This window comes from Theropithecus gelada, chromosome 1 (assembly GCF_003255815.1).
Source record: "Theropithecus gelada isolate Dixy chromosome 1, Tgel_1.0, whole genome shotgun sequence".
Taxonomy (NCBI): domain Eukaryota; kingdom Metazoa; phylum Chordata; class Mammalia; order Primates; family Cercopithecidae; genus Theropithecus; species Theropithecus gelada.
In genome coordinates, this window is record NC_037668.1 from 26,547,455 (window position 1) to 26,563,437 (window position 15,983).

At 49.0% G+C, this 15,983-nt stretch overlaps 3 protein-coding genes across 6 annotated transcripts in view; all 3 read right to left on the reverse strand.

Moving 5' to 3' along the window:
- Positions 1-8,159, reverse strand: part of F11R (F11 receptor) — a 38,682-nt gene extending 30,523 nt beyond the window's left edge. The window contains exon 1 of the mRNA XM_025377616.1: positions 8,079-8,159. The gene's annotated coding sequence lies outside the window, so the exon portion shown is untranslated. The remainder of the gene's footprint in view (positions 1-8,078) is intronic.
- TSTD1 (thiosulfate sulfurtransferase like domain containing 1) lies at positions 6,829-8,183 on the reverse strand. 2 transcript variants are annotated; one of them, XM_025377635.1, is made up of 4 exons: positions 8,079-8,183; positions 7,750-7,872; positions 7,114-7,276; positions 6,829-7,027 (listed from the first exon to the last, which is right to left on the reverse strand). In XM_025377635.1, the coding sequence occupies exons 1-4, from the start codon at positions 8,152-8,154 to the stop codon at positions 6,976-6,978; spliced, it is 414 nt and encodes a 137-aa protein (XP_025233420.1). In that variant the 5' UTR covers positions 8,155-8,183; the 3' UTR covers positions 6,829-6,975. The 2 variants fall into 2 exon arrangements, with proteins under 2 accessions (XP_025233420.1, XP_025233428.1); XM_025377643.1 differs by lacking the exon at positions 7,750-7,872 and having other exon boundaries at positions 6,832-7,027; positions 8,079-8,181.
- A 277-nt stretch (positions 8,184-8,460) lies between these two features.
- USF1 (upstream transcription factor 1) lies at positions 8,461-15,420 on the reverse strand. 3 transcript variants are annotated; one of them, XM_025377607.1, is made up of 11 exons: positions 15,299-15,420; positions 12,710-12,801; positions 12,275-12,324; positions 12,028-12,112; positions 11,557-11,658; positions 11,190-11,385; positions 10,863-10,950; positions 10,021-10,079; positions 9,784-9,878; positions 9,410-9,538; positions 8,461-9,219 (listed from the first exon to the last, which is right to left on the reverse strand). In XM_025377607.1, exons 5-11 carry the CDS (start codon positions 11,653-11,655, stop codon positions 9,130-9,132), a joined length of 756 nt encoding a protein of 251 aa, XP_025233392.1. In that variant the 5' UTR covers positions 11,656-11,658; positions 12,028-12,112; positions 12,275-12,324; positions 12,710-12,801; positions 15,299-15,420; the 3' UTR covers positions 8,461-9,129. The 3 variants fall into 3 exon arrangements, with proteins under 3 accessions (XP_025233392.1, XP_025233376.1, XP_025233385.1); XM_025377591.1 differs by having other exon boundaries at positions 11,997-12,112; positions 15,299-15,414; XM_025377600.1 differs by lacking the exon at positions 15,299-15,420 and adding an exon at positions 14,350-14,368 and having other exon boundaries at positions 11,997-12,112.
- Positions 15,421-15,983: the final 563 nt, after the last annotated feature.

Genomic DNA, 15,983 nt, shown 5'->3' on the forward strand with positions numbered 1-15,983 from the left:
TGAAGTGGTATAGTTGTACTAATATCAGATAAAATGGATTTGAAGGTAGGAAGCATCCCCAGGGATAAAGAGGGACACAGTGAGAAAGGGATCAATCCAGGAGGGAAGCATAACAATTCTAAATTTGTATACATCAAATAACATAGTCTCCAAAATATGTAAAGTAAAACCGGCAGAACTAAAAAGAAAAATGGACAAATCCAAATCATAGTGAGAGATTTAAATACACCTCTGTAAGTAACTGATAGAACAAGCAGAAAAAAACAGTAGAGATATAGATTTGGGCCAGGTGCAGTGGCTCATGCCTGTAATCCCAACACTTTGGGAGGCTGAGGTGGTAGGACTGCTTGAGCCCAGGAGTTCAAGACCAGCCTGGGCAACATAGCAGGACCTTGTCTCAAAAAAAAAAAAAAAAAGAGGCCGGGCGCGGTGGCTCAAGCCCGTAATCCCAGCACTTTGGGAGGCCGAGACGGGTGGATCACGACGTCAGGAGATCGAGACCATCCTGGCTAACACGGTGAAACCCCGTCTCTACTAAAAAATACAAAAAAAAACTAGCCGGGCAAGTTGGTGGGTGCCTGTAGTCCCAGCTACTTGGGAGGCGGAGGCAGGAGAATGGCGTGAACCTGGGAGGCGGAGCTTGCAGTGAGCTGAGATCTGGCCACTGCTCCCCAGCCTGGGTGACAAAGTGAGACTCCGTCTCAAAAAAAAAAAAAAAGAGAAACAAAGAAAAAGGGAAGAAAAGGGAAGGTGAGGGGAGGAGAGGGAAGAGAGAAGGAAGGCAAAAAAAAAAAAAAGGAGAGATAGATTTGAACAACATAACTAGTAAATTGGACCTAACTGACATATATAGAACACTGCACCCAAAAGCTGCAGAATACATCTTCAAGTGTTCAGTGACTATTTACAAAAACTGGCCATAAAGCAAATTTCAACACATTTTAAATGATTCAAATCATACAGTATATATTTTCCTACTACTCATATGAAGGTACTCACCTTTCATATGCCAGGTTATAGTTTCACTGTTGGCCATACAATAATAAACAGTCCATCCTCTTAGAGAGCTCAGGCTATTTTGCTCCCCCTCACCCCACTCCCCACCCACTTCAATAAGCTGGTCTAGAAAGCTTAGTCTACAGTGGGAAGAGCCATGCAATGTGGTAAGTGCTACAACAGAGGTACATACTTTATTTTTCCCATGTCTTATGTCCTTCACGGAATTCAGTTATATAATTTTATCTCGTTATTGTTCTCCCCTCTCCTTCAGTTTAAAAGCCATCTTGATGAGAACAACAAGTCTTATGCCAAAAACCTTCTTCTAATTCTTGTGAAATTCAGAATGGTACAAAGGAGACTGGAAACTTCCCAAACAGGGAAAATGGCACGTAAAGGCCAGCGTCAGGAAGGAGTAAGGCCTACTTAGGACACGAAGAAAACCAGCTTGTGGGGAGCGGCCACTGGAAGATAAGTTTGGAAAGGCAAAGTGGCACCAGATCTAGACTACAGATTGCTCAAAAGGCCAGGCTGAGACAAGTGCTTGAGCCACTAGACAACAAGGACCTATTATAAATTATCAATTCTGACTGATAAGATAAAAATGTTATTTTAAGATCAGGCAGGCAGTGATTCTTCAGAAACGCTGAAATTAGAAGATTCTGAAGGTGGGAAGGCTAGTGAGGCTCAGCAGACACCTACTGAGAAGTCATGTTTGAGGCACTGGAGGTAAGAAAGTGAAAGCCAGGCCCTGCCTTTGAGACGCTCACAATCAATTAGTAGAGACAAACAAACGAACAACAAAAATGTGGTGTAATAAAAATGATGACACAAGTTTGTGGTAAATATAAACCTGGGATAGACAACATAGGATGAAAGGGCAGAGTTTAATTTAATATGAAAAGGAAGGTGTAAGGCAAGAGAAGTGCATATAGCTGGTAAACTCCAGGACTTCAACCTCACCTGCTGAAATAGTTGTGAGGAAAGGGAAAGAGAATTTTAAAGGGCAAGGTAATCACTTGGAACAGCCTATCAGGGTTATGAACCAAACAGCTAATGAAGGAGAAAGAGGAATGTTCTCTTAACGTTGATCAAGCCAGAGGGCATAGTTATGTAATGAGCCAGGTCTGTTTATTTCCAGGATTCTCTCTAAACCTCATCAGTTATAAAACTGAAGAAAGCAGCCGGGCGTGGTGGCTCACGCCTGTAATCCCAGCACTTTGGGAGACCAAGGCAGGTGGATCACAAGGTCAGGAGTTCGAAACCAGTCTGGCCAATATGGTGAAACCCCATCACTACTAAAAATACAAAAATCAGCTGGGCGTGGTGGTGGGCATCTGTAGTCCCAGCTACTCAGGAGACTGAGGCAGGAGAATAACTCGAACCCGGGAGGCAGAGCTTGCAGTGAGCCGAGATTGTACCACAGCACTCCAGCCTGGGTGACAGAGCCAGACTTGGTCTCAAAAAAAAAAAAAAAAAAAGGAAACAAACAAAAGAAAAACTGAAGAAAGCAAATGGTCTAAGTTGACAGGCCAAGAAGGGGGCTTGAGAGCTACCTTTTTTTTTTTTTTTTTGAGACAGGATCTCACTCTGTCACACAAGCTGGAGTGTAGTGCATAATCATGGCTCACTGCAGTCTCAACCTCCCAGTCTCAAGCAAGCCTCCTGCCTCAGCCTCCTAAGTAGCTGGGACTACAGGTGTGCACCACCACACCCAGCTAATTTTTGTATTTTTTGTAGAGACAAGGTCACACTATGTTACCCAGGCTGGTCTTGAACTATTTGCTTCAGGCAATCCTCTTGCATCAGCCTCCCGAAGTGCTGGTATTATAGGCATGAGCCACCACACCTGGCGAAAAAACCGCTTTATGGTGATAAAAGATAAAGTGGTTACCTAGAAAGAGGGTAGGGTGGGATTGACTAGAAAAGGCCACCTAGAGATATTCTGGGGATTTCAGTGTTTGAGATCGTGTTTAGGGTGATGGTTACAAGTGAGTATACTCAAAATTCAGTGAATTGAATGCTTAAGAATTGTGCATTTCGGCTGGGCACGGTGGCTCACGCCTGTAATCCCAGCACTTTGGGAGGCCAAGGCGGGCATCACCTGAGGTCCGGAGTTCAAGACCAGCCTGACCAGCATGGAGAAAACCCATCTCTATTAAAGATACAAAATTAGCCAGGTGTGGTGGTGCATGCCCATAATCCCAGCTACTTGGGAGGCTGAGGCAGGAGAATCACTTGAACCCGGGAGGCAGAGGTTGTGGTGAGCTGAGATCGTGCGATTGCACTCCAGCCTGGGCAACAAGAGTGAAACTCATAAATAAATAAATAAATAAATAAATAAATAAATAAATAAATGACAGACAGACTATTCCAGTCGGGTGCAGTGGCTCACGACTATAATCCCAGCACTTTGAGAGGCTGAGGTGGGCAGATTACCTGAGGTTGGGAGTTCGAGACCAGCCTGACCAACACAGAGAAATCCGATCTCTACTAAAAATACAAAATTAGCAGGGCGTGGTGACACATGCCTGTAATCCCAACTACTCGGGAAGCTGAGGCAGGAGAATCACTTGAACCCGGGAGGTAGAGGCTGCAGTGAGCTGAGATCGCCCCATTGCACTCCAGCCTGGGCAACAAGAGCGAAACTCTGTCTCAAAAAAAAAAAAGACAATTCCAACTGGCCCACTATCCTACAAGTGTACCTTAATGGCGAGTTTGTGGGGGGCTGTGACATTCTTATGCATATGCACTAGAATGGGTACCTGATGGAAGAACTGAAAAAGTTGGGGATCCACTCTGCCCTTTTAGATGAAAGACCAAGACTCCAAGTGAGGGCGCCTGGGCCTCACTGAACAGAGAGAGAGCCTGTTCATGTCAGAGACTCCCTGCCAGAAAAGCCTTTCCGATTTTGGTTTTCATTACTGAGACAACAACTGCTTGCACTGATCATTTCAGTTCATGAGCAGTCTGGTGATTTTAGTTTGTCTGGTGTTTGGGTTAAGAATATTTTACTGTGAATTTAAGTACAACCACTGCATTGTAATTAATGCTATATTATGATATTATTGTAAACAAAATTCATTCTTATATTGTCATTTATTCTTTGTCCGATTCAGGAGTTAAACTAGGAGCTTTGAAATCATTATTATTCATGACCCCTCTGCAAATGTGTCAGTCTGCAAAGACAGTATCTTTTTTTGTGTAGCTAAATTTTGTGTAGCTTCTTTTGTCATGGAAAATGGACTAAAAAGAAACTGTGATAACTGGGGAGTTGTTTTTCTAAAATAAACTGCTAACCACAGGTTAAAAAAGAAAAAAGAAAAAAAAAAGAATTGTGCATTTTATTTTATTTTATTTTTTTTTTTTTTTTTTTGAGACAGAGTCTCGCTCTGTCACCCAGGCTGGAGTACAGTGACGTGATCTCGGTTCACTGCAACTTCTGCCTCCTGGGTTCAAGCAATTCTCATGCCTATGCCTCAGCCACCAGAGTAGCTGGGACTACAGGCGAACACCACCATGCCCAGCAAATTTTTGTATTTTTAGTAGAGACAGGGTTTCCCCATGTTGGCCAGGCTGGTCTTGAACTCCTGGCCTCAAGAGACCCGCCCACCTCAGCTTCCCAAAGTGCTAGGATTACAGGCATGAACCACCAAGCTGGGCCAAGCAAGAATTGTGCATTTTATTATAAGTAAATTATGCCTCAATAATAATAAAATGCTATAACCAAATTATAATAAAGAGCTGGGGAGGGGAAAACATAAGACTAAAAGAGTTGGCCGGGCGCGGTGGCTCAAGCCTGTAATCCCAGCACTTTGGGAGGCCGAGGCGGGCGGATCACGAGGTCAGGAGATCGAGACCATCCTGGCTAACATGGTGAAACCCCGTCTCTACTAAAAATACGAAAAAAACTAGCCGGGCGTGGTGGCGGGCGCCTGTAGTCCCAGCTACTCGGAGGCTGAGGCAGGAGAATGGCCTGAACCTGGGAGGCGGAGCTTGCAGTGAGCCGAGATCGCGCCACTGCACTCCAGCCTGGGTGACACAGCGCGAGACTCCGTCTCAAAAAAAAAAAAAAAAAAAAAAAAAAGACTAAAAGAGTTAAGACAAAACAAAGAAGGAACTAAGGCCCCAGAAGAAACTTCCCAACCTTTCTGAAAACCAAAACATTTTCGGTATTTGGGGAAAGGGTAATTGACACTATTTGCCAGACTCTCGGTTAGACTCTTTCATATATTTCAACTTTATCTCCAAACTCAACAATGTCTGGCTAAACTCATACAGTAATGTGGCAAGATGAGCCCAGGGAGAAAGTAGGATAGCTGTGTGACAGGGAAGCTGGAGAGCCCAGATGAATAGCAGATTTCATTGTGTATGGAGTGCCTACTATGAGATAAAAGATGTAGGAGGGGCCAGGTGCAGTGGCTCACTCCTGTAATCTCAGTACTTTGGGAGGCAGAGGCAGGCGGATCACCTAAGTTCAAGACCAGCCTGACCAACATGGTGAAACCTCGTCTCTACTAAAAATACAAAATTAGCTAGGTATGGTGGCGCATGCCTGTAATCCCAGGATGGATTACAAGAGCAAAACTCCATCTCAAAAATGAATGAATGAATGAATGAATGAGGGCTGGGTATAGTGGAGAAGGCAGACGGGAAGAAAAGGACGTGAGAGAAAGGCAAGGAATGCAGGAAATGTGTGAAAGTTCTTCAGAGGCATGAAAACTCAGAAACCTGGATTCATTTCTGACTCAATCTTCTCTTCCACAGATTAAGGAATACATTTTCCAAAAATCAAACTTAAGAGGTAAAAACTCTGCCACAAAAATATTTAAAATGTATTGTGCATCAAACTATACACTATATTAGAAGGAAGTCGTATACCTACTGTGTAGTGCTGAATTTTGTTTCAGTAAGCGTGCATAATTTCATCTTTTTAACCAATTAAATTTTGGTTTTTTTGAGACCAAGTCTGTCTCTGTCACCCAGGCTGGAGTGCAGTGGCGTGATCTCGGCTCACTGCAACCTCCACCTCCTGGGTTCAGGCAATTCTCCTGCCTCAGCCTCCCAAGTAGCTGAGACTACAGGTGTGCACTACCACACCCGGACACTTTTTTTATTTTTGGTAGAGATGGGGTTTCACCATGTTGGGCAGGCTGGTCTTGAACTCCTGACCTCAGGTGATCTGCCACCTCGGCCTCCTAAAGTGCTGGGATTACAGGCCTTAGCCACTGCACCTGGTCAACCAATTAAATTTGTTAAATCCAGTATAAGAGATCAGTGTTGATAAAAACCGAAACCTGGTTTTGGTGGCACAGGAAAGGCTCCTCATGCCTGTAATCTGTGCATGACACATCAGTAGGGATGAAGGGTGCTATCCATTCCCTCACCCAAAGGCCTGGGATTGCCCTTTCACCTCCTCAATCCATAGACAAAGCAGCCATAGACAATAACCAAAGTTCACAGCAGCCAGCCAGTTGGGGCCATAGTTTGCTGACCTCTAAAGCAGTGGTACCTGCTTCTGGCTGCATATAAGAATCACCCCAGGGGCCCATAAAGCCACTAATGCTCCGGCTCCACCCTCCATATTCTGAATTAAAAAATAAAACAAACAAACAAAAAAAACTTGCTGATTCTGATGTGCATTCTGGGTTGAAAACAGCTATTCTAGAAGTACTGTACATTGTAGCCTCTCAGGAAACTGCTAGAATTTTGCATGTGGGGAGTGCTAGGGGAAGCAGATGAATGCTGAGAAATGATGATCCAGGACTGAATTGAGGTCTAGATAAAGATTAGAACTGTTTTCAGTCCACCTGACACATTAAGTGCTTCCAATACTTTGATTAAATGTTCTTTATTTGATGCTTTTGTGTACACAACACTATAAGGAGTTGCCCAACTCACCAAGTCAGCCCCTTCACACCCTTAGTTAAGATGGCCATTAAGGGGCCAGGGGGTGGCAATCAGTAAGCTGCCTCCTGCCTAACCCTCTTTCTCCAACCATTCTCTATAGGCCCCAGCGTAGTTGCGAGCCCTGTGGAGATAAAGAAGGGTGAGAGACGGGCAGGAATGACAGGTAGTCCCCATCACCTCCCAGCTAGCAGCCATACCTCCCCGTACCCAGTGTATCCAAGACTCCGGGCCAGTTGCATGGCCTGGAGGCCCCGCTTGCCCATCTGACAGAAGAAAATGAGATGCTCATCTTCCAGCTTTGGCTTCTCAGCAGAGTACAAAGCCTGGAAGGCAGCTGGCTCCATCTGCAGAGCACTCTCCAACTCGGACACTGGAGGAGTGGAGAGGGTAGAAGGGAAAGCCGGCAGTTTGGCACTCAGGTTCGGAAGCTGGGCCTGGAAAGGCTGGGTCCTGGGGGCCCCCAAACAACATATGATAGCCATCCCCTACCCCCACCCCAATTTCAAGAACCAGAAACTAACGACTTTTGAATGCGAGCCACTCCCCAAGCCGTGAGGAGGCGGGGCGGGATGCTCCCTCAGGCGTCCAGACTTGGGGAAGTCAAGAGAAGCTGGTCTGCCCCTCTCCCCTCCACCTGCTGTCTTCTCAAACTGGATGGGCCAGTTCCGATGCCAGGATCCGCCTCCTATCAGTCCTTCCTAGGAAGCTGAGGGCTGGCTCCCGGGAATGCAGGACCCCCATAATCAGTGCCTTCCCCATTCCATCCTAAATGAGGTCCCACTGGCAAAGACCCTCCTGAACGGCTCTATTCCACCACCTGGGCGTCCCCTCTCCACCCTATACCCGGGATGTTGAGCGCCCCTGGGATGGTCCCAGCTGCCGCCTCCTCCCGAGAGCGCACGTCGAAGAGTCGGGCCCGGCCGGAGGCTAGGAGTGAACGGAGTTCAGGGAGCGAGACCGTGGGCGCTGAGGAAGGGGCGCGACAGCCTTCAGGAGAAGGGGCCTAGGAGTCATGGCCGCCACGGTATCCCCTCACCTGGCAGCGCCCCTCCCTGGTAGGGTATGCACCAAGACCCCTCAACCACGCCCCTTCGCTCCCCCACCCCACTCCCTGCCACACCTCAACTCAGGGGGCCAAGAGGACCGCGGTCCCAGGCATCCCCCGCAGGTACCTCCAGCCATGGTGCGCGCAGCAACTGCGAGTCTCCGGAGTACGGCCCCGGCCCGCCCTCTCGTAGCCTGCAGCATCTCCCACTCGCTCCCGGAGCTGAGACCGGATCCGGAAGCGAGGGCACCGCCTCCCGCACCGCCCCCCGCACCGCCCCCGCAGCACCTGTTCACGGCGCCTCTAGCACCAGTCTACTGCAGAAGCCCTTAACATTCTCTAGCGTGGGCCAAAAACGACAGACCGGTCTGGCCCAGGTACCAGGTCTCCGGGTAATAAGTGCAGGAGCAGCACCCCACCCTGAACTTAGCACAGCCCTTACTGGTCAAAGAGCAATGCCCCTCCCTTCCAGCCTGTGGCCCCACAAAAGGAAGAAAAACAGACAACTGTGGCTTTGAACAATTTTATCCTAAAAAAAAAAAAAAAAAAAAAAAGGAAAAGGAAAGAAAAAAAAAAAAAGACCCCCATAAGGGGGAAGGCCCCAAGTGGACCCCTGCCTGTTGTTCTCTCTGGCTTCAGAGACGTCTGCATAGGCCTCAGCTTCTCGCTGGCCAATCTCCTCTTCATGGGCACCAGCCACTGCTAAACACCCTTCCCCCACTTCTTGTGTAAGCTTGCTCCCCTGAGCCACAGGGTGCACCTCTAAACCTCAGCTCCAGGGAAAGGAAGAACCAATGGAAGTGCCAGAGTCCTGGGGCAAGCCAGAGCATCACCTGTCAGCAGACCTCTGCCGGGCACTCTAAGCAAGTACAGGACAAGCCCCCCAGTTTAGTGTGTCCAGTATCCAGCATGGAGGCAGCACATGCATTGTGCGAGAGGAGCACAAGGGCCCAGGGGTTGCATGGTGGGGGTGGGCAAGGCTGTCAGTGCACCTCCACATTGTGTGTTTCACACCACTGCAGGCTGCCATATCACAGGGCCTCAGTTCAAGGACACACCTTCTGAACTTCCCCCTGTCCCATGCCAGAAGTGGGCAGTGAAGGAAAGGGGCACAGGATTAGGCTGTTGCTCCTGGGCTATCTGCAGTTCTTGGGCCCAAAGCCCCTGAATCCCCATAGTTAGTTGCTGTCATTCTTGATGACGACCTCTAATCCGTGGTGCCGCAACTGAGCTCGAAGCAGCAGATTCTTGTTTTTAAGATCTTCCACCTGACAAGGGAAGGAGGCAGTAAAGGAATGGGTAGTAAAGTTGGCACTACCAAGCCCCTGAATGTATTCAGACATCCACTGGTAAGGAGAAAAGATGAAGCCCTCTCCATGGAGAACAAAGTAGAGGGTGTCAAACTGGGTCAGTGGCTAGCAGAGCTGAGAAGGGCTGCACTGGGGGTAGGAGTCTGACCTGTTGTCGAAGCACGTCATTGTCCAGCTGCAGTTGGTCAAGCCCCTGCAGTTCTTCAGACAAGCGGTGGTTACTCTGCCGAAGCTCCTGGATATAATCACAAGCTTTGGATAGAATCCCACCTTTACTCTGCAAGATAAGGTCAACAAAATCAGGACTAGGATTTCAGATACCCAGCTTGCTTTCCAAAAGTAGGTTCCTACTTTGGACCTCATTTTCCTCTAAGGAAGGTGGTATAATATCTCCCAGAGATACAGGAACCTCAGGGAGAGATAAGACTACTGTCATGTGTGCCCCTCTTTCTACCATTTCTGGAAACAATACCAGGTGACAGAATTCAGGCATCCTGCCCACTACCAGGGTCTTTCCATGACCTGGCCAGACTTGGTGCTCTCCATGGAGCAGTCTGGGATTATCTTGGAGAGCTGCACGATCCAGTTGTTGATCTTGTCTCGGCGGCGGCGCTCCACTGTGGGGCAAAGTGGAGGACAAGGTGACTCAGTGAAAACTCACCACAAGTCCCGGGGTAAAATTACCTAACCCTCCACCCCTCAGACATCACTGCTGAGATCACACCAGACAGCTCCTAGCTCCACCCGGATCATACCTACCTTCATTATGCTGAGCCCTGCGTTTCTCATCCCGAGTCGTCCGGGGAGCTTCTGACTTCCTGACAACAGAGCCCAGGGTGGCCAGAGTAAGAAGACAAAAGTACATGATTGGAGTTTTGGGGTTAAGGAATTATACAAGATTTAGCAGGTACTAGGACCACTTATGGGTAGCTGGGTGTGTTGTCTTACACCTGTAATCCCAGCATTTTGGGAGGCCGAGGCAGGCGGATTGAGGTGAGGAGTTCGAGACCAGCCTGGCCAACATGATGAAACCCTGTCTCTACTAAAGATACAAAAATTAGGCTGGGTGCGGTGGCTCAAGCCTGTAATCCCAGCACTTTGGGAGGCCGAGACGGGTGGATCACGAGGTCAGGAGATCGAGACCATCCTGGCTAACACGGTGAAACCCCATCTCTACTAAAAACTACACACACACACAAAAACCTAGCCGGGTGAGTTGGCGGGCGCCTGTAATCCCAGCTACGCGGGAGGCTGAGGCAGGAGAATGGCGTAAACCCGGGAGGCGAAGCTTGCGGTGAGCTGAGATCCGGCCACTGCACTCCAGCCCGGGCGACAGAGCAAGACTCCGTCTCAAAAAAAAAAAAAAAAAAAAAAAAACAGATACAAAAATTAGCCAGAGGTGGTGGTACACATCTGTAGTTCCAGCTACTTGGGAGGCTGAGGCATGAGAAATGCTTGAACCCTGGAGGCAGATGTTGTGTGAGCTGAGATCATGCCACTGCACTCCAGCCTGGGTGACAGAGCAAGACTCTGTCTCAGAAAAAAACAGAAAAAACAAAAAAAACACTTATGAAATTTGAGAAGAAACAAGTGTCACTCACGGGGAATAAGGGTGAGTCCTAGGGGCAATTGAGCGCTGGCTTCCTCCCTGCAGTACTTCTTGTGGTGACATCATCACAAAGAATTGACCTGCGAAGATGCAGGGTAGGTTCTGTCAGGACATGGGTAGGAACCTCACCAAGCCCTGAGGTGAAGACCCTGGGCCCCTCCTCTAAAAAGAACATGTTAATAGAAGAGCAGCCCCGGACTCACTGCCTGCCCAGATCTTAATGATCACTAAGAGTCATGAGTGAAGGCTCACTGCCTACCAGTCATGTCTCACAGCCTATTCTAGCCCTTTCAGCCAGCATCCTCATGCAGTATCTCACCAGTGCCAGGAGGGGTCGCCTGCCCCAGCAGTGCCTCTGAGCCCTGGGTAGTAACAACAGCAGCTGTACTCCCCGATGTGGTACCCCCTGCCCCATCTCCCACTGCCGTGCTGGGGAAGTAAGTATAGTGCGTCTCAGCAGCTGTCCCCTCCGTGTCAACTGCATCATCACTGGTGAAAGCACCCTGGATCACCGCCTGAGAGAGAGACAGAGAGAGAGAGAAACATCCAGGAAAGGAGAGCCTAGTGCTTTGGGACAAGGCAGCCCTAGACGCCTCACTGTTCCTAGCTTCACCCCCATCCTACTAATACCCTTCTTCATCTTACTTCTCAGAACTCTAGTCACCTCCCCAGCCCATACCCTGTACCTGGGTCATGGATTGAGTGGCAGGGTAGCCACTGATGGCACCAGTTCCCTCAGTTTGGCCATCCAGCTGCCCCTCAGACACCTGGATCACCCTGTACATCACCTAGAAGTGTAGAGGAAGGCAGAGCAAGGGAAAGAGAGAATAAAAGATTAAGTGTTGGGAATCCTAGGGCCCCTCATAAAGCTTCCCTTGGATAGGGCCCCAAAACAAAGTCCTTCAGAGACACGGATTGAGCCATTCTCCCTTCTCTCCCCACACAGAGGTTTCAGCATACACCTAACCTCACACCAGTCTCTACTGCAGTATCAGCAACCCCCTCCCCTGAAACAGTCCACTCTTTCAACTCATCCTCCAAGCCAGGTCTCCCCAAGACATGTTCAATTACCTCCCTCAATCCCAATCCCAAATAACACCTGCAGCCACCTGGCCCCCTCCCTTACCTGGCCCCCATTCTCAGTTCGGAAGACGTACTTGACGTTGGGGTCAGGGAAGGTGGCAGCTGACTGGATGCTGGCAATAGCCACACTGGTTGGGTCTTCCCCAGTAGCCACTGCACCTGAATTAAAAGAACAAAAGAAAAGTCTGTGAGTTAACTGGCTTTCTATCCCCGTTCCACGTGCATGTCACTGAAGGAGGAGGATGCACAGGAGATGGTCTGGTGGGGGAGGAAGGGAGGCCATGATGGGTTCTTAGTCTTGGTTCTGTCTCTAGCACTCACCTTCCTGAATCTGCACTGTCCCCTCTTCCGTTTCAGCTGTTTTCTGCTGCCTGTTTGTGGTGAAAGGACAAAAGGAAGAGTATGGGAAGAAGTCAATGAGAAGCTCACCGGCCCAGTAACATATGGCTGCAAACTCATTGGCATTCCCAACAGAAGCTGAGTTAGGTTAGAATAACAACTAGTGTTTGCTGTTTACTATGTACATAAGCACTAAGCTAAGTACATCACATGTACTCTTATTTAATATTAAAAACAACACCATGAGATAGATAGCACTACTTCCATTTTATAGATGAAGAAACCAAATCACACAGTAAGTGATAGAGTAGAACCTGAATCCAGGTCTGCCTGACTCCAGAGGCAGTGCTCTTGGCCATTTTGCATTCTTCCAGGCCACCCATCTTTCATCCCAGACCCTACCCCTTCTTCACTCACCCCTTCATCTCTCTGTGAGGGGGCACATCCGAGGAACTGGTCCTTTTTTGGAAGTCTTTGTATCTCCTATTCACAGGCCTGAGTGCTAAGTCCTGGTAGAAATCATGAAGTTTGCAGTGAGTCTAGGAAACAGAACAGTATCTCCGGTTCTAGAACTTAGGTTCCATGAACACACAGCCAGGAAAATAACCCAGTCATCTGCAGGGGACAATCAGCCTCCACCATACTGATGTTGAGGACTGGCCTACAGTGACTGAAAAAGCAACTCTACAAATAGTGTTCCTCGTCCCTCCATTATCACTCCAACTCCTGGTAGAGAGGGGATAATTATACTGGAAGACAGAAACAACGCTTTTTTTCGAGACAGAGTCTCGCTCTGTCACCCAGGCTGGAGTGTAGTGGTGCGATCTCAGCTCACTGCAACCTCTGTCTCCCGGGTTCAAGTGATTCTCCTGCCTCAGCCTCCCAAGTAGCTGGGATTACAGGTGCACACCACCACGCCTGGCTAATATTTGTATTTTTAGTAGAGACGGGGTTTCTACTAAACCATGTTGGCCCGGCTGGTCTCGAACTCCTGACCTCGTGATCTATCCACCTCGGCCTCCCAAAGTGCTGGGATTACAGGTGTGAGCCACCGCACCTGGCTGAAACAACACATTTATCTTTTTTTTTTTTTTTTTTTTTTTGAGACAGTCTTGCTCTGTTGCCCAGGCTGGAGTGCAGTGGCACAATCTCGGCTTACAACCTCCGTCTCCTGGGTTCAAGCGATTCTCCTGCCTCAGCCTCCTGAATAGCTGGGATTATACACGCCCACCACCATGCCCGGCTAATTTTTGTATTTTTCAGTAGAGATGGGGTTTCACCATGTTGGCCAGGTTGGTCTGGAACTCCTGACCTCAGGTGATCCGCCTGCCTCAGCCTCCCAAAGTGCTGGGATTACAGGCATGAGCCACCGCACCCAGCCAACAACACATTTCTAAATGGATCACTATTAAAGCTATTATGACCTGCCATGATGGCAGCCTCATGGGAATCAGGAAGGGCCATGTATTGGCCCCACCATCAAAAAATACCGTGTCATGGACACTGATACTTCTTCCAGTTTCTCAGCCACATATTGTCCACCAAGACATTTCTGTTCTCAAACCTAGGAAGAGGAAATCTCAAGCCCACTACCACTGGAAGAATGTCCCTGACCACAAAGACTAGACTTGGCCTTTGGGCCCCATTCTACTGACAGGATTCTTGTTTTGGGGTATTCCGATTTATATAATCTGTTAGAAACCCTAAAGCCCAAGTGGATCCTCTTCAAGCACCCTCTATTTTATTCATCAAGCCTTCCTGTAGAACAACACAGTTGCTAAAATGTTGCTATGACAACTCCAAATCAACTGAGCCTCAGCAAGAAGGGGTAAAAAAAAAAAAAAAAAACAGGGTTCTGAAGAAGAGACAAAGGGGGAAGAATCCACCTACAAGCTCTGCCTTAGGACCCTGACACCCAGCCAGAGGGCAGGAAAAACAAAGAGCTGGGCAGACATGCCTCCAGAAAGAAACAGCTACACAGTACAAAGCAATAAGATAATCCCAACACAAAAAGGGCAAGATTTTTAGAAATTCTCTACCCATAAGGTCCTCCAAACCTTTCCTATCCAAGGAAAATTTTCAGTGGATAAGCCTTGGAAAGACCGCGTCCGAGGAAAATGTTGAAAAAGGAACTGAAAGCGAAACCGTCCAGAGGAAGTAACGCTGCAAGGAGATCCCAGTCGATAAGGGGAAGTAACACTAGTGTTTTGGGACCACCTACATTTCCATCTTCAAACCTGAAGAGGAAATGCCCTGCGAAGCTTGCCGCGCTGACTGCAGGGGAAGGCAATGAAATAGAGGGCCCGGCACAGGAGGCATCTCTATTGGCCACAGCTGTCAGCCGGGGCAGTCTCTGAGGACACCCAGCAACGGGGTCAGGGTACTTATTCAAATCTTAGTTGGACATCCGGAAGCATTTCCTAGGCATTAGGGATCTGTGACACGGAAACTGGAATGGGACGTTGTGATGGGCACGCTCAGGCCAGAAGGGCCCAGTAAGAGCCCTTGCTAAGTCTGGACACAAAGGGAAAAAAATCTACTCCCGAAAGAAGTCAGGCGCCTAGACCTTGCCTGAGAATGAGGCGTCTCCCTGCAGGCTCTCCAACCAGAAGGCGCTTAAGGAGCTGAGCGCCCGCCAGGCGCGAGCCCGGGAGCCTGCGCCGTGACCCGCAGCCCCGCAGTCTAGCCCCGCGCCCCAGCTGCTCCGCGGAGGAGGCAGGAAAGGACATCGGGGACTAGGGGGCTCAGACGCCCGGTGCTGGCGGCTGCGGCCCGCAGCTGGACGGCGCAGGAGGGCTGGGACGCTCGCGCTCGGGGGCAGGGAGTTTGGCCCACAAAGCAGGGTAGAAGATAAAGAACCAGCACAACACCCCCCCACCCCCCCGCCCAAAACAAAGGCTTCCTCCCCAGCAGTGTTCTCTAACCAGAAAAAAGGAAACAAAATCAAACCTGCCCTGCCTTGCCAGTCCACCCAGTTTCCAGACTTCTGCCCGGTCCTACACTCACCGGCCAAGGCCGTCTCAGCCGCCGATTTTCTCCAACTGTGTTCTCCCTCTCCCGACCTAGGTAGCTCCATAGACAGCTGCTCATGCGCACTTGCAGCCCGCAGCCATGTTGGTGAGGGGCGGAAGTGTCGCTCTCGGCCCGCCCACAAACTCAAACTCAGAGCCGCCCCACTTCCGCTCACTCCATCTTGATGAGAGCTGATGTTTGTGGGTTTTCTGTGAAGTCGGGAAGAAGCCGTGTCCAGCAGTATGTAGCTGAAGCCCTGGCCACTTTAGACAAGAACGGGAAAGAGACGACTAACTTGTACTGACATCTTAGTGCTGGCAGGGCATTTTTTCATTCCAGGAAAAAAGAGAGAGAATCCAGCTGAGATGAAGGGAGGGACGTCTGACGGAGGCGCCATCTTTAACAAGGGCTATTTGGGAGGCCATCTTGGCTCAGGGCGTCTTTTTGAAAGATTACCTACCTGCTAGAGATTACGACCTATCAGGGCATGCATAGAACTGGGTATGTTCCTTGTTATTCGCGTCGGCAGTCACTAACCCGAAGACCCCAAAGCTTCTAGTTTTCTAAAGGCTCACACTTTCTGTGACAGGAATCTTGATTCCTGTTCTTCTCAATCAAGACCTACCCTGAATGGATTTGGAGTAGTGTGGTATAATGGGAAAAATTCAAACTTGGGGAC

What these genes read in the sequence shown, in the direction of transcription:
- TSTD1 (XM_025377635.1), bottom strand. Translation starts at nt 8,154, where the DNA reads ATGCTGCAGGCTACGAGAGGGCGGGCCGGGGCCGTACTCCGGAGACTC. An exon ending in AGGGGCGCTCAACATCCCGG is followed by an intron (nt 7,277 to 7,749) that starts GTATAGGGTGGA and finishes CCACTCCTCCAG; the next exon opens with TGTCCGAGTTGGAGAGTGCT. An exon ending in CGGAGTCTTGGATACACTGG is followed by an intron (nt 7,028 to 7,113) that starts GTACGGGGAGGT and finishes TTATCTCCACAG; the next exon opens with GGCTCGCAACTACGCTGGGG.
- USF1 (XM_025377591.1), bottom strand. Translation starts at nt 15,382, where the DNA reads ATGAGCAGCTGTCTATGGAGCTACCTAGGTCGGGAGAGGGAGAACACA. An exon ending in GGCTGAGACGGCCTTGGCCG is followed by an intron (nt 12,802 to 15,298) that starts GTGAGTGTAGGA and finishes GATTTCTACCAG; the next exon opens with GACTTAGCACTCAGGCCTGT. An exon ending in GACAGTGCAGATTCAGGAAG is followed by an intron (nt 12,113 to 12,274) that starts GTGAGTGCTAGA and finishes CTTTTAATTCAG; the next exon opens with GTGCAGTGGCTACTGGGGAA.